The sequence below is a fragment of the Micromys minutus genome, assembly GCF_963924665.1.
Source record: "Micromys minutus genome assembly, chromosome: 18".
Taxonomy (NCBI): domain Eukaryota; kingdom Metazoa; phylum Chordata; class Mammalia; order Rodentia; family Muridae; genus Micromys; species Micromys minutus.
The window spans coordinates 27,621,611-27,643,910 of record NC_137953.1 but is presented as its reverse complement, the minus strand read 5'-3'; the positions used below and the strand labels follow the sequence as shown (position 1 = coordinate 27,643,910).

Here is a 22,300-nt window from a genome sequence, read left to right as displayed (position 1 = left end):
CTTGAGTGTACCAAAGCAGAATAAATCCAAGCTACCTTTGCCAAAATCTTGCTGGATGCTAAATGCATACTAAGCTGAAGGTGAGAAACAGACTGTGGTATAAGACTGTTCCGACCGTGGAAGTTTTCACACTGGGACTTTCCCAAGCACCCTCCATCAGAAAGAAGGTGTGGTTCTGACCGGCCTGTTGTCGGAGGTCTGGGAGCTGAGATCAGGTGTGAGTTTGACCTCTGAGACATCTGAAGGGGTCAGTGACCTTTAGGGATCTTGTTCAGAAAAGCAGAGGAGGCTTCCCACTCTCTGGGGAAAATACACTGTGTAATCCTGTAAATCCCCACAAGGCCCGAGTGGTGTGGAAGCTCTCAGTCAGCCTGTTGGTCAACAGGCTGTAGTGAAATAGCAGAAGTGAAAATTTAGGAAATGCTGACATGGGCTCCAGGACTATACGTGGACTCAATTATCTGACCGTGGTCCCAAGAATTGGGTTTGAAAGGTAAATTGGGTCCAGCTATGAGAAACTTCTAGAACAAATTCTAGTAGTCAATCTGAGAAATACTTATGTGGAAGGCTAAGTGATGTTCAGGAGACATGTGGGAACCAGATCTTCAGAGCTCTGGAAGGTGGTACTCCATGCAGGAGGACTTCACTTGTTTTACAAAAGGAATTTGAAATGAGTTGAATTTGGGCATGATAATTACAAAGAAATATGTGAACTCTTCCCTAAAGTTTCCTGTTGATCAAGGAGTGTGTTGTTTAGTATAACACTGTTGTTGTTGTTGCTGTTTTTTTTTTTATTCTTGTTCTGAAAGAATGCTTAGACTGTGCAGAGGAGGGTTTTAGTTTGGCAACAATTTATGAATTCGAAAATGAACTTTAAATGTTAAACTTCACACACAGGGCTCACAGAACCCAAACACATGAGGCTCACTGAATCCAAAATGTATTAGATTGTGAAAATGCATTTTAATCCAGCTGTCCTCCTACCCAGAAAATAAACTCAAGCAAAAAAAAAAAAAAAAATAGACAGCCATTCATGCCAGCCTGAATCTCTGTGCCCATGAATGCTTGTGAGAATGTTTAACCCTACACTGCTGAAATCTTTTTAAATACCATCTTGGTCAGGGTTTCTATTCCTGCACAAAACATCATGGCCAAGAAGCAAGTTGGGGAGGAAAGGGTTTATTCAGCTTATACTTCCAAATGCTGTTCATCACCAAAGGAAGCCAAGACTGGAACCCAAGCAGGTCAGGAAACAGAAGCTGAGGCAGAGGCCACAGAGGGATGTTGCTTACTGGCTTGCTTTTCCTGACTTGCTCAGCCTTCTTTCTTGTAGAACCCAGGTCTACCAGCCCAGGGATGGCACCACCCAAAATGGACTGGGTCCCCCCACACACACCTTTCGATTACTAGTTGAGAAAATGCCTAACAGCTGGATCTCATGGAGGCATTTCCTCAACTGAGGCTCCTTTTTCTGTGATAACTCCAGCTGTGTCAAGTTGACACAAAACCAGCCAATACAAATGTTTAGTAACCATCTTCTGGGGGTGTAAAGAGATTCTACAGGGGATCACCATATTGTCTTTGCCATCACCAGGTATTGTCACAGGAGTTTATAAAGTCCTGTGTGGGCGCTCGTCAGCAACAGAAGTCCCCCAGCCCCCAAACAGTACACTTAACTAGAAAACTGAACACAGAGAGAAACAAGGATGCCAAATTCAGTGCTAAGAAATGCCACCTTTAAAATCAATTGGTTTTGGTTTGGTGATCTGAAAATGAGAAACGGGAATGAAGTAATCATTGATCCATTACCACTGAGTTCTCCTTTCTCCTTCTTGATCCAGAAGCTTCCAGGCAGTGGAAACTGAAAAGGGAAAAGACATTACAACAAGGAGAGAGTTCTGCTTGGTTTTACCCGGCATGGCACACACCATATAAGGTGTATTAAACCAAGTGTTGGTAGTAGTTGGAAGGAGACACATTCAAGATGTGTTTCCTGGGATGCTTAGAGATTAGCAAACTGTGGAGGGAGAAACCAGTGAGCCAGAAACAAGGGCAGCTGGAGAAGGGGAATAAAACAGGGATTGGGAAAGGGGTGATTAAGACAATTCAGGACATTCCCAGAGCTGGGGAGATGGCCCCTTCCGTAAAGTGCTTCCTGAAAAAGCATAAAGACTTGAACTTAGATTCCCTTCTCCAACATTCTTGTAAAAAGCACATGTAGCAACCAGTGTATAGCACTGGGAGGCAGGGGGCAGAGAGAAGATGGTTCCCGGGTTTTGGTAACTAGCTAGTCTAGCCAAATCAGTGAGCTTCGGGTTGAGTCAGTGAGAGACCCTGATTCAAAAACTAAGGTAGAAGATTATAGAAGACACCAGTCAGCCTCTGCCCTTCACACGCATGTGCACATATGCATGGACACCTGAATACACACACACACACACACACACACACACACACACACACACACACGAGCTCGGGCACACACACAAACAGGTGTGCATATTACTAATGATTGATAGGGAACAAGAAAGAGGATGTGTTTCTCAGCATATATGTAAACCAGCACAATGAAGCTAAGATCACTGGTGGTATAATCCTGATAAATTGAGAGAGAGGGAAACCCTGCTTTCAGCTGGGTACCCATTAGTGACCCCACCTCGCTCCAGGAGATAGTTCTAACCTGATGCTCACACGCATGGCCTTGTCTGAAGGATCATGGATCTGAGTCAGGGACTGAGGAGGATGGGAGGAAGTTATAGGGGTAAGAGTCTAATAATGGAGGATGGGTCAGAGAGTAATCAGCTCACACTCCATCCAAGTTAGAAACAAAGTCAGGAAAGAATAAGAAAGTCACAGTGCCTCTCACGAAAGTCAGTGATGGGGTCTTGTCATTGCTGTGCCTTAGGCAACAAATGCCCCTTAATTAACCAGTTAATCCACCAAAATCATACCATATTCCTACCATTGATATTTTATTACCATTTTTAATCATGATATCACTTGCCCTAAATCATGTGTGAAATTAGTACACTGATACATGTGTCCAGAACCTGCTTTCCCTCAAGTCTTTCAAACTTACTCGTAGGTACCGTGAAGGAAATTGTTATAATTTGAATCAAAGCAAAAAAACAAATGTTACAGTCAAGTTGTAATCAGTTACACTGAAATAAGAGTAGAATCTCAGTCCACGCCCTTTTCAACCTCTCTTCTATTTAGCGCCACAGGGTTAGAAGCAGATGTGTGGCCTGGGGCCACGAAGTGCTTAGGATAGCCTAGAGCAGTTGACAGACAGGCAATGAGTCACGTGAGGCCTTAGGGAAGATCTGAGGCAAACTGATGAGACCTTGCACCTTAGGAAGCTCACTAGTAAGACAGCTTCAAATCTCATCCGCTGCCCAGGGACTTGGGCAGTACCCAAGATAAAGCCATTGCAAGCACAGCTTAGCATAAAGTAGCCATTGCAAACCCTGTGGAGTTCCTTTCAAAAAGCATGTACCGAATAACCAATCGGTCTGATCCTGCTCAGGCTGCTGTGTCTAATCGACAGCCTATGTCTAACCACCAGCATTGGGAGAGACATGTCTAACCACCAGCATTGGGAGAGACATGTCTAACCACCAGCATTGGGAGAGACAACCAAGATGAGTACCAAATGCCTAAAGGACGTAGCGTTGTATATGAGAGTCACCCCCCAAAGGGTGATAAACACTAATGGTTACCATCACTCAGACAACTTTGTCCCGTTTTGAACATCTTCCCACCCTAGTATTTCATTACAATTAATGGGCCTTTTTGTCACTCTCGAGGCGTGACAAACACAGCTTGTGTGACACTTCACATCTTGGGGCTTAGCATATGTGCCTCCACTTGCCTACAGGGCTTGTGAGAGACAGCCAGACACGGGCATCCCCTGGTCTCCACCCTGCCCCTGTTAACCCAGCCCTGATAAATAAGCCAACTAATTGAATTAATAAACAACTTTTTCTTTTTTCATTTTTTTTTCTTTTTTTTTTTTTTGCACCGACAGCTGGCGTGCAGTCAAAATGGGTGATAAATTATCTGCCTCAGCTCTAACCACAGCAGGGGGAAGGTGGAGAAATTAGCCACTTCAACCCTTTCTCCCCACAACCCACCCTCCTCTTTGGTTTGCTTCGTTACAGGATTCCCCCCTCCCCTTCCTGGTCTTCCCGCTCTGGCTGAGGGCCAGGACAGTGAGGTTGTACGGAGAGAAATGTATCTGGCTGCTCCTATGATGGCCCTTTAAGCCTCAATACTGTGGTTGGATGCTGATATTTCATGCCAGGCTGTGGGAAAGCAAGACTGGTGTGGTGCCCTGGCATGAAAGGTTGGGCTGTGAGCCTGTGGTTTAAGCCCACAAGACTCTTGTTAAGAAATGGGGTGCGATGCAGTTCACAGTGAAGACTTATGGTGTCTGTTCCCCCACATTCTGCCTCTAATGCCAAACAGTCCTGGGTTTGAAGCTCCCAAGACTTCAGAATCCAAACAGCTGCTCGCTTTCCACCCACTGAGTCTCCTTAGCATCTTCTTTCGTTTGCTCGTTCCAGTCTCTTTCTCTGTATCCCAATATTTCATCACGAGTCGCTGTTGTTAAAGGCATTGGCTTTCACAAGCTGTTTTTCAGGATAAGTCACTGGAATCATATGACCTATGAACAGCTCTGTACAATTGAAGATGACCTTTCAATCTTCATTTTTCTGATGGTCTCCAGTGTTCTTGCTCAGAGTTAGAAAAATAAACAGTCCTCATCAGGACAAAGTCATGTGTGGATACCATGAGGCCTCTGATTCCATTTTCTGTTTCGAAGGCCTTACAAGGACCACTGCTTCAGGAAGTATCTGGATTATCTGCCCAACCTACCCCTTCCCCACAACCAACACCATTCAGTGTCTTAGTGGATCTTAAGACTTTGTCTATGGGATAATATACAAACTACTCTGAGAATGGGCTGGGTCCCAGCACCTGCCATTGACTGGGTCAAATGCACTTTCTTCGTCAGTTCCATTCACGGCCTTCCAAGCACAAGTTCCCCTTGTTTCTCGAAGCAAGTACCTGACAGAGCAACTTAAGGGGAGGATGATTTGTGGCTCCTGGTTCAAAGGATATTGGCTCATCATGCCTGGGAAGGCATGGTAACAGGAACATGAGACAGGAGGTCACATGGTTTCAGGCAGAAAGCGCTTTCCAGGCCCACCCCTACAGACCCACAATCTTCAGTGTTCTAAAACCTGCCCTAATAGCACCACCATCCGAGACAAAATGTTCACACATCCACACACTGGGTTTCTAGGGCAAACTCTTGGCTGTTTCCAAGCAAGAAAGGACTGCATTCTTTATTAATGTCTAACTTTATTCTTGCATAACGTGTTTACAATAGACATTTTTGTTGTTGTTGTTTTGTGTGTGTGTGTGTGTGTGTGTGTAAGTGGTACATTTGTTGACATTTTCGGACCTGGCTGTGCCATGGTCTCTCTGTGACCAAGCAGCTTTTGAGCATGAGGTGTGGCACTTAGCAGGGAATCCAGGTTACTCTGAAGAACAGGAGCAAGCATTGTGCTCATGAATTCCAGGGCATTCGCACCTCAAAGGCCTGTCTGCCCTGAAGAATACACTTGAGGTCCATGGGGCCCAAGCCAAAAATTGTGACAAAGGGCTGTTTAAAGAGCTATAGAAAAATCTCAGCTCAAGTTCTATTATTTCTATCATACAAGAATACATATACACTCACATATACAAACACATACATACTCACATACATACACACAAACACACACATACACACTCACACACACACATACATGTACACACAAACACACAGAAACACATGGAAACACAAACATATGCACTCACATACACACACACACAAACACACACACAAAAACACACATACACACATACACAGAAGCATAGGTATCATTCCATCTCTGACCATGGGGTAGTTCCAGTGACATCTGGAAGACAGGAGGTAGGCAGCATCGAATAGAATATTAAGGGTAATGTCAGAAGGCTGAGTGAGAAGACAGCCAGCTCATGGTTAACTTTGTAGCTGCCATTTTATCTGCCTTTTCTCATCCCTTTTCATAGAAATGAGTACGTTAAAGATAAAGTTAAAATTTGGGCCAGGCCAAGGGGCACAGCCCTGCAATTCCAAGCAACCAGAATGACTATGACAGATGACAATTTTCAGATCTGCTTGGGACACAGAATGAGTTCGAAGCTAGCTTGGCCAGTTTATTAAAACCATCTTCACGTACCCGTCTCTGCTTGCCTTCTTTGTATGTCCTTGTAGTTACACCCCTATAAAAATCAGGGGCTGGGCAGATCATTTCAGGGGATTACCTGCTTCAACTGGGATGGCAGATACCTTCACCACAGTCTGCGGTCCGCTGGCAAGTGGCTCATGCTCTCTCCTTGGTTCCAGACAAGAAGCAGCCCTGTCTCAAAACACGTTGACTCTACACCACATGGCTATTAGTGTTTGCATATGCCATTTCTGTTTCTTATTTACTACTCTAAGTGCCAGACTAGTCACTAGGGTAGCTCGAGAAGTCTGGATCAGCAACTGGGAGTCCTGTGTGCTAATACACTTTCATAAATTTGCTCATAAACTTGTCACATGACCACATATCCTTTTATATCTTGGATCCGCTTATCTTTCAAATAAAATAGCCTCTGCTTGTATGATTGCCAAAACCCTTCTCATTCTCATAGCCTGCTGTTAAAAGACAATTAAATTTTCTCCTTTGAAAGATAATTTCCTCATTATTTCATGTGTGTGTATGTGTGGGTGGTGTGTGTACGTGTGCTACATACAAGCAGTGCCCAAGATGGCCAGAAGAAGGCATCAGATTCACAGGAGCTGAACTACATCTCTCCATCCGCTTACAAATAATTTATTGATGTCAGTATGATTGCTTGCTGCCATTCCAAGCAACATAGATTGGAATGTAGTTGATAGATTCCACAAAGACAGAGGCAAAGTTGTAAAGAAGATATTTAGCTATCTTTTGATACCAGCCAGGTCTTATATCACTATGGTTTCTAGTGTCTCTGTCAGTCTCTGGGGGTCATTATTATCAGCTGTAGTTCACTCACCCTGGATGACAAGTCAGGGGACACTGGCTCTACTTAATTTGGAGCTGAGTAACCCTTCTTTGCAGAGACTCTTTAGATAGATCTAAGTAAGCCACATATATTTGATATGTTATTCTCTACAGATTCGAGATAGCCTTGGGACTTCTGGTATCTGTGTTGAACTCAGCAACCTGAACTTGTTTCTCAATAGAAATCCCCAGTTACAGACTGAATGTCAAGCTCCTTGGATGAGAAGGAGAAACGTGTCTCATCCAGCTATTTCTCACTGTGCACAGGGAGCATGCTCAGAGGATGTGTATTCAGAGAAGAAGCACTGTCTCCCCAAGTTCCAGGGCAGTGCTGAAAGAAATCTTCCATGCCAAGCCAGTCATGCTCCATGATCCCTACGGCACCAGAGGAAATGAAACCAGGGTTTGCCAGTTGGAAAAGCCAAAGGAATCTTTGGGAGGTAGACTGCCATTAGCCTAGCAGAAGTGAGTCCAGATAAACGGTCTTATGGTTTTAAAAGAATCATGGAACATTTAATGGGGAGCCTCAGTACATTAAGGTCCAAGCTGTCAGTCTGTGCTCTGCTGAGCATGCAGGTGTGGAAGGCAAAGCCACTTTATATAGTCCTAAGCCAGTATGTATTTTGGAGATCCTGGATTATGGAAATCTCAGGTGTGCAACCCATGTAACTTTAAATTGCATTTCCATTGTTTTTTTTTCTGTTGCCCTGACAACAGCCTGTTCTTGGAATAAACGGACTCTACCTATATCTGTCTACAGACACTAGTACTGCACTGAGTTCACCCTCATGCTTGATATTTTATGTGTGTGTATTTTTTAAATCACACTTGAATTCGGAACAATATCGGTCTACTTTATAAGTCTCTAGGTTAAGGCACTGAAATTTACCTGACTTTATTTTGTATCCCTTACGTTTTTAAGCAATCATAGTCAATAGGGGGTGTTGGTCTCTTACCTAGGTAGTTACTGTTGTTTAAAGAGAAATCAGGCCAGCTAAGGTCGCACAGAACGTTTTGGTCTCCTCTCCACTTCTTCTCCAGAGCCTGCTAGTTTTAGACTGGGCTTCTTGACTGCCCAGTGCATTGGAAACAAACCTCCTGAGCCAAGGTTGTCTGGTGTACCATGATTTTGATATTCTGACATGTGATGCAGCAATTTATTGTTTTCTGTGTGGTAAAGGGGCTGTTAAATTCAGCATAAAGCTTTAGGTTTTGAATTTGGATCTTTCTCTGGACTAGGAATCCACAGTATTGCGCTGTCTGCTGATGGTAGGAAGTTGCAGTAAGCTACTGTCCAGTTGTGAGGTTAAAAAAGTCTGTGTTTTATAATGTGCTATGTTGTTATGCTAAGGTATTAGGTGGGTTAAAAGTATGAACTACATTTTCAACTTATATCTTCAACTTAGAATTGGTTTTATCTGGAGGTCACCCCACCATCCACAAAATAACATCTCTGCTAAACCGATACCTGCTGTTACAGAAAAAGGTTAGAAAATTCTATCCAAAATCACAGTGAGGCATAGCCAGGCATCATGGTGCATTTCTACAATCCCAGCCACAAAAGGCAGAGGCTGGGAAAGCATGAGTGTGAGGGCTAGCCTGGGCTACTTAAAGAGACCCTGTTTCACAAAACCACGGGTTTGGAATTATAATTTCTAGGTTGAGGACTTCCTTACTATGTGCAGGGCACTGGGTTCTATCCCCCATGAAATATGAAAAAGTAAGCAAGAAACCAACCAAAACCAGATCAAAAGAAAGGGCAATACATGTGGAGAGCTCATCTCTTCCCATGAATCCAGGCTCAAATGTGAAGTGTGACTGCTGTCCTAAGCAGCCAACCTATGTCTGTGTTGTCAAGCATAGATAGGGCACACACTTCTAGTCTGCCAGGGTCATTCTGCCAAGTATACCAGTCTTTGGTCTTTAAATTCAGCACACATGTGCACGTGCGCACGAGCTCGTGCGCGCGCACACACACACACACACACACACACACACACACACACACATTTTCAAACCCTGGGGTAGCAGAAGCAATGTATATGCCACCATTATCACCACACTTCTTCTGTGTACAGCTCTCTAAACTCGGCTCAGAAACATCCAGTGCTTTCAAGGGAAGCAATGGTGGGTACCCCGGCTTATTGAATAGAAGCAACAAAAGCACTTAAATGTGTTAGCCATCTCTCCTACTTGCAGAAAGGATTTCGAGCTACTAAATAATAGAAACCAGTTGGGTTCATTTAAAACAAGGCTTTACTCAGAGCCAATGATACTTACTGTAATAAGCCATGTATTTGACTCCCAACAGGTTCCCTTTTTAGCAAAGTATGTGTGATATGTGGTACCCACCAAGGAGGCTGAAGGGTGGTGGACCTCCTTTAATTTATAAGCTTTGGAAAGAAGTCAGGGATAGTTTTGAGTGAGAAAAGAGAAAAAAAAAAAAAACAAACAAATACCAGACTCTGAAATAGTATCAAGAAAAAATATTAATGGATTTTTCTTTTTTGGAAAAGATTCCTAACCAACAACAGAGTTGAGAAGGTAAGGACACTGTCTGCAAGCTGGATGACTGCAGTTGTATCCCTGAAAACCACATGAGAGAAATGTACTCCTGAAAGCTGCTCCCTGACTTCCACCCCTATGCTGTGACTCCACATGTGGGGTGTGTGTCTGTGTGTATGTGTGTGTGTATGTGTGTGTGTATGTGTGTGAGTATGTGTGAGTGTGTGTGAGTGTGTGTGTATATGTATGTGTGTCTGTGTGTGTGTGTGAGTGTGTGTGTGTGTGTGTGTGTGTGTGTGTGTGTGTGTAAGCTCATTGAATATGCACAGGGAGAAAAATCCTCTCATGCACCCAGAGTGGCACAAGGCTACAGCACTCTTACCCTAGTGACTTTGCAGACCTGATGGGTTTTTTCAATACAATGTTCTTCTGAAACCTTACAGAAGTGGAAAAAGTCCTAATATAATTATTCCTATAATATTATAGGAATTTAATACAATGCTATTCCTATAAAAATCATCCTTGTAGGATGCAATTTCTTTCTTATCTGTTGTATCAGAAATAGACTCCCTTTCCAGATAAGAAGAAATGAAGACATTTCTTGGTAATACCCTCTGGTGATTAATTCATCTTGAAATTAGGGTGGAGTAGACAATTCTAAAAGGGGGGGTGTTGAGCTTACTTTTGAGTGTGGGATATTTTGACTCAGCCTTGTATTCACTTGTATTCACGATGCTCTGTCTCAGCTCTGCCAATGGACAGTAGACCCTTATGCAGAAGGTATTTCCAACCTCTGATAGATGCTTTGTCACCTCCAGGCTTTCTGCCTTCTCTCTGCCCTGTTCTTCCCTACATTAGGCAATGTTCTCTCTTATTCACCATGTTTTGTCTAACCACAGAACTGCCCAGCCAAGCAAGCAGCCTGCACCCTGGAGAAAATCACCAAGTGCCAAATCCCTGTTATCAGCATTCTAGCAGATGGCTTACTACTTCTTCTCAAGAATTTTCTGTATCTCCCAACATGTGGATTGATCTGTGCCACCTGCTTCATGGGTTGGGAGCCTTTAAGAAGTCTTGATTCTCTCCAGGAAGCTAGCAGCTAGCCCAAACAACCGTACTACCCCCAGTACCCAGTAAGCAATTGCTTAAGTACAAGGTGGAGTCAGAAACATGACTTGAGCTAGAGATGTGACTACAAGACTGAGAAACGCCATCTTCAGCTCGTTAAGAGACAGCATCTTGGAGGGGCCGTTTTCAACTCATAAATCAACCACAAAGCTCGCTAGTTGGCGTTTTTAGAATGGTACTCAGTTGGGTCAGTGATTTAAGGAGATGCTTCACACTCTCTGCCCCATCACCTCCATTGCCGGTGTTTCGGGCAGTAAAGCAGTAGATTTAGATCTCTGGCTTATTGAAGTAGCCCCATGGAGACGACAAAATTGAGAACATTAAGCCAGAGCTCCTGCTATGCTGTTACTAACATGCAAAAGCACTCTCAGTGTGGTCTGACAAAAAGATAAAAACAACAAAAACTGAAACCCAGAGAACACCTACAACATTTCTCATAATACTGTTATCAATAAAAATGTAGAATTTAGAAGAGATCCACATGGATCTGAATGTATCTGCTTGGTCATAATTTTAAAGCTTTCTTATGAAAAGCTTCTTGGTACATACACGTACAAGCTGCTGAGTTCTTCATAAATCATGAATCTCTGCCCTTGCCATATTTGAAAGGTTTTGAATGTACACATCCAGAGTGGGGAAAAGATCTGTCTCTGTCTCCTGCTCTCTCTCTCTCTCTCTCTCTCTCTCTGTGTGTGTGTGTGTGTGTGTGTGTGTGTGTGTGTGTCCTCCAGCATCCTTTCTGCATTCTCTCCCTGACAAGGGAGACCAGGAGGTTCCCAAGGTCAGAATGAAAACCTTGGGTGTATCATGTGGCTAATGCCAAACAGACGTCTCATCTTTCAAGTGACTGCTGAGTCAAGAGTCATAATCTAGACCAAAAGAGCAGGCCTGGACTTATTATTTATATGAAGATAAAGCCATCAAAATTCAGTGATAAAACTGATCCTTGGACCACTAACACCCCTAAAACCAAAGAGTAAGTTACATTGTACCTCAGTATCAATCATCCCCACTCCTTCCCTCCACTGTCCTCCCATATCCATAAAGATCAGTGACACGTGGAAAATAGCTTCAGGACACCATCACCTCCCCCAGGAAGAAGAGAAACACCTGGAGATTTCTTATTACTAGCAATTCCAGGGTCCTTGACCCTAAGTGACTCCAGCAGGAGCTTGATGTCATACAAATGGCATGAAGCCAAAAAGATGATACTCCAGAACATCTTATCAGGGACAACTCAGGAGCTAGTCAGAGATGTGGTCACAGGAAGTTCTTCTCCAGGTGCTATGGACTTTGGAGACAGACTTCAGATTTAGAAGTCTGGGGGTCAGGGTGATTGAGGTACCCTCTGGGGAGAAAGGTAAAGGTACCACCTACTGGATGAAGCTATCCTAACAAGATCATAAAAGTGATCCACCTGAGGACTGGGAGAGGTAGTGGCAATTAATTGGCTGCTCCTGCGATGTAGCCCTCTGCCAAGTCCTGCACCCCAAGCATCAGACAGGACAATGGTATTATTGTCACCGACCCAGGCAAAGCAATGCACTTAAAGGGTACAAGTTATGGAAAGTTGTTCTCTGGCCATCTTGTAGAGATGGTGGGAACTTTAGCATACGGAGGAAACCCTCTTTCTTCCTTATTCATTACACCTCCTTTGCCAAATTATTAGATCACAACTCAGGGAAGGTCTTGTGATGCTCATATAAAAATGAAGTCTTTTGAGAACTTAACTCTAAATTTCCTGATTTCTGTACTGTTAAAACCCTAAACTCAGTGCTGTGTTCACATGGAGTTTCCATGGTGAATGACAAATGCAGAGTTCTGTGCTTTTCTAACATACACTATTATTGCCTGTGATCCTGAATAAGTCCTCATTTGAAATAACATAACAAGGGATTTTGTTTTTCCAGTAGAGGTTTCTTCTATAAAACTTTAAAATAGCTCTCTCCTGAAGGCATCTCAGTTTGCAGGTGTTGGGGTTTTAGGACCCGGTAGTGTATGCAACAAGACAAAGGGATTATTCTTTCTACCATTGTCACCTGAAAAGTTATTTCTACTGAGAAAGCGACAAGCAAGAAGATATGACATGGGGATGTCCTCCTCAGGAAGACAAGCAGCAGGCAGCCCACTGTGTGCTTGGTTCCCCCACGGTGTCCTCACTCCTTTAAAATCCATAGGGAAACTGGCAGATATTATCTTCTAGGGGAAAATTACTACCTGAGGTCAGCCCTTAATATTTAGGCTCAGTGGCTTAAAGAAACAAAGAGCTACAGAACATGCAGTCCAAGCATGGGCACCTAAGCGGTGGCTAGCACAAGAAAGAGCATCCCCAAAACAGGCTTTTGAAAAAGGAAAAATTGTGATATGTTTACCTCACACACACACACATACACACACACATTACATCTTACCACCACCTCTGCCTAGCAATTGAACATGACTAAATAAATCAACTTATCAATTTAAAAAAAATTTAATGCTGGAACAGGCAATCGTGCCAGAACACATGAATAATAGACACCCATCCCAACCCTCCAGGGGAAAAAATGAAATCCACATTGTACCCAAATGAAGACTGTAGTATTCCTTGGAGAAAACTCCTCTACTGGTAAGGTCTGATGCGAGCATTTGAGGAAGACAGACAGGGGAGGAGACATGGACTCATACATGGTGGCCCCGTGCAGGGAAAAAATCAGACTCTTGCTCTCTTGCATGAAGACATCTCTAGCTCAGTACTACAGATCTAACTTGAAAACCACATCGGCACATTCCATGGCTGCATTCCCAAGCATGATTTACAGAATCCCCACGTCCTGTTACACACACACTGTGTCAAGCTCCATCTTCCTTAGACAGTTATGACAATAGGCTTTTTATTTGTTTTGCTAACCAAGGGTAAGGTATTGCCTCATTCTGTTGAATTTCTCTTGGTTGGGGGAGGGGCATTTTGGAGTACTGGCAGCCAGCACAACTAACTTATTAGCTTTCTGTCACCATGTTGGGTCCATGTCTTCTGCAGTTGCTTTAAGGTGACTGAGTTGCAGGAAAAGGAGTGGTCCAATTTTTTTTGCCAAAGATACAAAGTCTTAGAGACAAATGCTGGAAACCTCCTGCTGACTGTTGTCATGCTAGAGCCAGGCATTTGTGTGTGCTCTCATAGACAACGCTGTGCTTCCGATGGCATCCAGGTGACAGTCAAATGACATTTCTGCCAGTACTCTGTCAGAGGGAACTAGATTCCCCTTTGGCTTCTTACTTTAGCTTTCTGTCTTTGTTGATCTCAGCTTGTTGTCTTGGGTCTTTATTGCTGTGATAAAAACACCGCAACCAAAGTCATTCCCAGGGAGGAAAGAATGCATTTCATCTTACAGCTTGACATCCATCATCCAGGCAGGAACTGTAGCAGAAAGCATGAAGGAGTACTGATTTCAGCTTACTCTTGGGGTTTGCTCATCCTGCTTCCTTATACCACACACCTTCCCCAAGGTGCCCTCCACAGGAGGCCTTGCCACATCAATGGTCAATCACTTCAATGTCCAACAGTGTGTCCATAGGCCAATTCCATAGCTGTGTCTTCTCAATTGAATTTTCCTCTTCCTGAAGGACTCTAGTTTGTGTTGAGATGACATAGAACTAGCCAGTACAGCTCTGGGTAAACAAGAACTCTGCTACTGAGCCACTAACTGAGCCTTTTGTACTAATTTTTTTAAATGTCTTTCAAGTTGAAGCAAAATTCTAATAAAATTAACTAGTTTCTAGCGTATATCTTACTAGCTCTTACTACAAAATGTCTTGCTGATAACTTCACTCTTCCAACATGTTTTTGTCACTCAGAAGGACACCTTGTGCCCTTCCCCAGTCCCTTGGCCACTTCTAGCCTTTTCTCTGGCTTTGTGTGTTTTACATACTTCATATAAATGTGACCTGCATCTGGCTTTTAAAAATACACTCTAATGCTTGTGACATTATATGTTATGGCATAATTGATTTTTACTGATTTTTTAAAAATTTAAAGTAAAACCAAAATATTTTAATACTGAGAAAAAAGTTTTGATTTCTTGTTTTCTTTGTAGAACTATATTTATTCTTATTTGTGTGTGTTTGTGTGTGTGTGTGTGTGTGTGTGTGTGTGTGTGTGTGTATGTGTGTGAAAGGGGGAGAGAGGTCTGAGAATTCAAGTGTGCTTGTGTTATGGTGCACATATAGACGTCCAAGGAAAACTTTGAGGAGTTAGTTCTTTCCTTCTATCCTGGGATTCAGAGATTGAGCTCACATCCTCCTTCTGAGTTTACAGAGCAAGCACCTTTACCTTCTGATTCATCTTACTGGGCCTGCTTTCTTCTGGTTTATAAAAAACTAGGATTCACCTCCGGCCAAATGCTCACTCACAAAGCATCCCAACCCTGCCCCACAATACCCTGGATACTCTTTTTTTCTTGTCTTGTCACATATCTGCATTTCACAAAAGAGGAATCTGAAGCTCAGGACTGCTTCCTGGGCCAGTAGAGCAAGGCTGGGAACCAAGATGTCCCCAGGTATATTGATAAATGTGTTTTATCCCAGCACTTGGGAAGCAGAGCAAGGCAGATCTCAGTGAGTTCAGGGCCTGGAGCACATTTTGAAAGCCTGTCTCAAAACAATAGCAACAAATGCTCAAACTCTTTCATTTCAAGTTGTATGTTTTCATTTTCTTTCTTTTTTTTTTTAAGTTCTCTGAAACAATGGTTATTCCTTCCTTCTTATTGACATTCCCACTACACACCTCTCCAATAGCATGTGCCATTCAGGAGAACCACTTCCAGCCCTTTCTCCCTTTGACTGGGTTACAAAGGTTATCCCCGAAGCCTCCCTTCAGGTCAGACGAGTCGTAGTCCATGATGAAAAACAAGTATGACTTTAGTTGATTATCTTCATAAAAATTCTGAGACATATGAGGTTCTAAGACTCAGGCTTGGACAGTAATACTCAGTTCACACCCTGAAGCCCACATGTGATCCCAGGTATTTAAATCTGTCATATGTAAGATGCTCAGAGCTCATGTTCTTTCCCATGCTATCCGATTTACCTCTTACAGTCTTAAGTTAGGATACGCTTAGACTCTAAACTAGTTCTTTGCAGGTATTAAAATCAGTGAATAAGTAACTAACTTACATTAACTAATAACTAATTTACATCAACTCATGAATTATGTTAATTTCGAAAGTAGAGCACGCCAGCAGTCATTGGTTCTAAATGCTCACATCCATCAAAGCCTCTGGTCTCACGCCATTAAAAATCATAAGAAGCTCATCTTAATCCCTCCCTCGGTACAACTATGTAGAGGATGCTAAAGAAAGAAACACCTTGAAGAAAGTCTTGAGGAAGCCAACAGTGGGGATGACTGTGTTAAGTGTGAAGTGGCAATACAGAGTTTGTCACATCTGTACATTGCTAGATTTACGCTTGTGTTGGGAGCCATATTATGGCATGGTCACATACGAAATGGCAACTTGTAATGAAAAGCTTTCTAGAAAGAATGTTCCTACTTTACCCATCACCCACCCAACTGAATTTCCAGTAAATAATCTTGAAACTTAATCATCCATCTTGGTTTTCCATGGCTATGAAGCATAGGCAATCCACCTCACAGAAGGAACTTTGGAATTACACAAATGTTTCTAATTGGCACAGACAACTTGCTAATGGGAGAAAGTCTGCCTGGGGTATGTGTGGGTGTGTATGTACCATGCTTGTGTGTGTGGGTGGGTATGTATTCGCACAAGCATACATTCCCACATGCTTGCAAGACTGATGCTGTGAGTGTATCTGGAGTTCACAAGTTCTGCTGGGATACAAGAGTGGGCTAACTGTGAGAGGGGCTGGCGCTGGGGTACTCAGCCATGGCCACACTGAGAAGGACGGGGTGGACAGCTAGCTAGCAGGCCCACACTTGCACCAGGAGCATCGAATAAGTGTCTAGAACGTGTAGATGGAACAGAGATGAACTGTGTGTGTGTGTCGATCCCCGATTCTCTCTCAAATAAGCAATAGAGACGTCATGGTGGAAAAGCGGTAGAAAGTCATCCGAATCTCCTTCTCTCTTGCAGCCTCAGCTCAGTCCCAGCTCTCGGATTTTAAAGCTGAGAGAGAGAGAGAAAAATGCCCTCTTGTTTATTTTTTTCATTAATGTCCATCGCATGCTCTTGCTTTCCCTGGCATTTGACCGCGGATTACTTAAAACACGACACCTCTCAGCTTCAAAAGGAAAAAAGAAACCTCATTCTGCAATATGCAGCTTGGATTCATTGGCAGGTCGTCCATCATACCTCAGACAGTGGGGCACACTGATCTGTACTGGGGATATTTTAATGTCTCACAGTGATTGTGCTCCCTTTGGCACCGAAACATAGGGGAACAGCGGTTCCATGACTTTAAGAACTGCCCCCCAACTGCAATAAAGTGGCATGGGGGATGGTGGGACAGACATGTGCTAAGCAGCTGCAGAACCGACTGCCTTCAACTGTGGTGGAGGCGGCGGGCTGGAGGCTAAACTCAACCCAGGCTCAAGGTTCTCTAAGGGGAGCCAAGGTCTTCCCTGCTATACCATACTATAGGTTTTTCTTTTTTTTCTCTCTGCTGGTTTTTTAAAAGTCCTGGCTTGCGGTATCTTCCATTTACTTGGCGTTTAGATGGCAAACAACAGAGTGCCCAGTGCGGTGCTGGCACTGAGTCAGAACCCAATAAATATTTGCAGGGTGAGTAAATAGTTAAATGGAATGTTATTAGAGCTGCTGGCCTTATCGCCTTGACTTGGAACATACAAGAACAGACTTGAGGCAATCAAGTAATTTCCCTTCACCGGTACAAGCTAATTATTCGAGAGATGAAGATCTGGTACACACTATATATCTGTCAGGCTCCATTTGCTCCTAATTAAAGGTGGGAAAGTCAGTTCCAGTGCTGAAGAGACAACACGCTGACCCACTTCAGCAGAGCTGTTGAATTTTTCTGTGCCTTGATTTGAGGGACACAGGGCAATGGACTTAGCATGCAGCCTGCCTCTCCGTCCTTTGCTTCCCTCCTCTGCCCTCTTCTGGGTGCAGGGAGTGCAGGGGGAGCAGGTCTTTTGCCATCACTTCGAGGGCTCAACTGACTCCATCAGTTCTGCTAACAAATAGATCATCCTCCCAACAAAAGATGAAGACAAACATGCCAAGTTTCCTCCATAAGCCTTGGGGGAATGAATGACCATTCATTCATTCATTCATTCATTCATTCATTCATTTCATATGTAATTATGCATTAGTCTGTACAGAAGTTGGAAAGTTAACACTTAACAAAAACCCAAAGTTGGTTGTACTCTCGTGATTGGGTATGCAGTGGATATCCATGAAATAATCACTGGAAAGTCATGCAGAAGTCAACTGGTACGCCTGCGTGAGGAGAGACTGGGGCCGGTGGTAAAGAAAACCTTTTACTGCAGGGCTGAGCCAAGGTTCACCATGTCTGCTTGGTATGTGTAGATTTAAGAATGAATCCCTCGACAAATACAAAATACAAAGAGAGAAAAGCTACCCAGCCCAGAATGACCCTGGATGGCCCCCTGCTACAGGAAACCTAGAAAATCTCACCAGCCAACTTTCTTCCTCCTAGATTCAGACTGCCTTCCATCTCCAGCTCTGAGTGCCAGGCACACATGTCTGCTTCTGTAGCCTGCAGCATAACCTCCATCTTGCTAAGTCAGTCCACTAGCCCTTTCTTTCTCTCTGCCTTTCCTTTTGGTGATGGAGAATCGCCATAGCACAATTAATCCCTACTTCCAGGAGTGGGTGCACAGTGTGGTTTCCCCACACTCCCTTTCCCATTCAGAGAAAGGTTCCTGCCTGCCCCTCATCAGCAGCCCTGCCTGAGTATGTGCAGTCCCTTTGTGTTATGCCTATAATATTGTTCTGAAACCGAGGGACTTACTACTTATAAAACACAGAGTGAGGACAGGCCAGTGCTCAGTTAATGTTTGGTCATTCATATGAGCTATTTCTGTGGATACAAAAGCAGGAAAAAGTACCAGAATGCAGTATATATAAAAACCACAGTAGAAAGGGTTGGCGAAACATCCTACATCGTGACCTCATATGTGCCCTTACCCAGAGGAATGGGATGGAGCAAAAAGAAAGAACGCTAGGCAGTTGGCTTTTACTTTTTCACGTGGTACTTGTGTACCAGTGGGTTGTTTTAAAACTATAAAATGCTCAAACATGCCCCCACATTTAGCCTAGTCTGTCCTTGATCTTAAAGCTTCCTGCTTTGTCTTTTTCATTGCTAGCACTTACATGCATGTTCTATGTTTTTATAATGAAACTCAAAAAACAAACAAACAAACAAAAACAACTTAGAAAGCTCGTTGGCACTACCCACTTAAATCAGCTTAAATTAAAACACAACTTCAACATAATCCCATTTATACTTTCCTTTTCTTTTAAATTGGGAAATAGCATTCAGAGGCTTTCCCGTTAAGGAAAAGAGGCAGTATCTGAACCAATCCATCCCAAGTCAAGCATTCATTACTGGTACAATTATCCCACCTGTTTCTCCCGTTCAGCATATGCAAATGTGGGTTTCTGGAATGCTGCTCGCCCACCAGGACAAACAACACATCTGGCTCCAAGTGGGTGACTTCACTGTAATCTTAAGCATGGCTTAAATTTTTTATAATGAGTGTTTAAAAAACACACACAACCAATGACATCATCTCTCAGACACAGGGATGAGGAGTATCAGATCATGTTCCTGTTTAGTAGTAAACACAGTGCCCAAACCCTAGTCTTTCCCAGGATGCAGGAAGCTCACCTTTCTCCAGACTGTCCTTAGCAAGCCCTTCCCAGCCCAGGAGTGGCTGCTGCTCATACTATGATATCAGTAAACTGGGCAGCTGCTGGACCAAGATATAGAAATCGCTGTGATGGTCCATATTAACAGAGTTCCACCCTTTCTGCTTTTGGGGGTTCTTTATGTCTTAAGTAAAGGTTCGGTTCGCCACGCTGATTGACACAGACTGATGTGCTGGCTCAAGTTCCATGACCTCTCTTCCTACCTCAATGATGCTTTTCTTTATCTCAGCCATGCTCTGCAGTGTCATCTTATTAGATCACAAATCTGCAGAGAACTTGAGCCCCCTATTCTTCATAGAGCCAGTGCAAGTGAGCTTGCCAGGGAGACTCTCATGTCCTCCTAGGATACATTCGAAGAAGTAACTACATTGGCTGGTGTGTGTGTGTGTGTGTGTGTGTGTGTGTGTGTGTGTGTTTTAAGCATGCCAGGGACCCTCAGAATTAGGATAACTTACCACACATAAAACAAGGTAGAAGGAATTGGGTTAATACTGAGAGATGACTGACGGGCCAAAAAATGGCTTTGACATTTTAAGTGATTGGGTTAAAAGGAAGAGAGAACAAAAGGACGGAAGGAAGGAAGGAAGAAAGGAAGGAAGGAAGGAAGGAAGGAAAAAAGGAAGGGCAAAGTAACCAATAGTTCATGTTGTGAGTATTATCTGAAATGCCAATTTCCTGTCTCTAAACAAAACTGCAGGCTCACTTACAAATCCTCGACAGCTGGCTAAACTGAGAGACTGAAGTTCACAGTGGTAATCTGTCTGATAACATGGGTTTGCCTCTGCTCCAGGTTCAGGTAGACGCTATTGCTGTGCGAGCCTGTGTTGTAATGAAGTTTCTTGGTGGACATGTACTGGCCTGTGGATTTGGCCTTCACAGAGGACAAACACCACAGCTCATCCTGTTTTCCTGACCTCATGAATGAAGTTAGGAGAAACTGTGAAAAAAAAAATAAAGAATATTAGTAAGGTCATGAGGAATGCCTTGGTTATGCAAAAGAATTTCATATTACCTTATGGACTGCTAAGGCTGATTTAGACTTCAAAATTAGTATTAGTAATTTTCCTGCATGCTAAAGTTGGATGTGATCTCTTCCTTGCATCTGAGAAATCTTTTGACAGACAAAATGTTTTATACTTGTGGTCCCTGCGCACGGTTGAGAGTCAGAGCCCTCCAACTCATGACATTAGGACATTAAATGGCTTCATTTGGTTTGTACTCACCTTTTGCTATCAATAGGCCATGAGGAGCAATGACTCCATAGCAAATACCTTTTAGTAAATCTTGATGGTATATCCTGTGGATTTGCTGTAACAGTCAACAGAACTGATAGTGACCCTCCTACCCATCCCGTCAAAAGTGAAATATATATATGGAGAGAGAGAGAAAAAAAAAACCAAGAGTGTGAGCCACTTTGCTTCCATATCCCCTACTGTGTGCATGAGTGACCTCAGCTTTTTCCCTCTTTTATTCTGTTTCAGAGACTGAAGGCTGCACTGACTCACCATCCTGCTGCCATGTCAAACGGGAACATGAGCACCATCGGACACATGATGGAGATGATGGGCTCCCGGCAAGACCAGACGCCACACCACCATATGCACTCGCACCCGCATCAGCACCAGACACTGCCGCCCCACCACCCTTATCCACACCAGCACCAGCACCCCGCACACCATCCCCATCCACAGCCTCACCACCAGCAGAACCACCCACACCACCACTCCCATTCCCACCTTCATGCACACCCGGCGCACCACCAGACCTCGCCACATCCACCCCTGCACACCGGCAACCAAGCACAGGTAGACTTTCACCAGCGTTCCTTCTCCCTCGCCTTGTTAACAGCTAAAGCAATAACCCTGCAGTCATCGGTTGCTTCCTTGTTTGATAAGCTTAGGGACATTCCGGGGAGCTCTGTGTATTTCCTAAGAGGTGATTGTGCACAACGAGACAGGTTTGGGTCATAGTTTCTATAAGCTGTGTAGAAAACTTCAGCTCCAGTCTCTAGGAACAGATGAAAACTGTAAGCTCTCCAAACCCTGTCATTTTGCAAGCATGTCATAAAGTTTGTCCTAATGCTGATAGGAAGATTAAGAGAAACTTAAGCTCATGATGGAAGATGTGAACAGTTGAGCTGACAGCTAAAAAGCTGAAGAGTATCTGTCTCTGAAGATGAAGAAGTTCATCAAGGGATGCAAGGGTCCGAGGTGCTGGAAAGATGGTGAGCGCTGACTCATCCCTGAGTGTGCAGCATCTTGGAGGAGGCAGAGTCAGCCAAGCTCTGCAGATGATCCGACCAAAAGAAAGGTCAAATCCCAGGGGTGGAGAGTCACCATGGCTAGCCAGGAAGAGAACCAGCTTGCAGAGTGCACTTAAAAGATTTGGGGGACCAGGCAGACGCTATGTCACTCAGGCTAGGAAGACAAGCAAGGCCCTGTACAGGACGTGCCCAAGAGTGCGGTCAGTCCTGGTCACTTTGGGGCTTCAAGCAAGATGACTTTCTCCAGTCCTCTCCACCCACTTCACACAGCCCAGCCCCAACCCGCTGGGTCAGAATGGCAGCCTAGGCTAAGGTCTGCCAAGGAGTGTTTGTTAGCTCTCCTCTTTACTTTCTGCCTCTGAAGCCAAGCTCTGAGACCAGGCAATTCTTTGCAGTTCATTTCTTGACTTCCTTTG

The 22,300-nt window shown here is 43.8% G+C and overlaps 1 protein-coding gene across 2 annotated transcripts in view; it reads left to right on the top strand.

Annotated features, from left to right (window-relative positions):
- Nucleotides 1-22,300, top strand: part of CREB5 (cAMP responsive element binding protein 5) — a gene marked incomplete at its 5' end in the record, with an annotated part of 300,431 nt that overhangs the window by 266,319 nt on the left and 11,812 nt on the right. For both annotated transcript variants that reach the window (XM_080932578.1, XM_080932579.1), the window contains one exon: nt 21,103-21,426. In XM_080932578.1, coding sequence (XP_080788704.1) covers nt 21,103-21,426 — 324 coding nt within the window. The remainder of the gene's footprint in view (nt 1-21,102; nt 21,427-22,300) is intronic.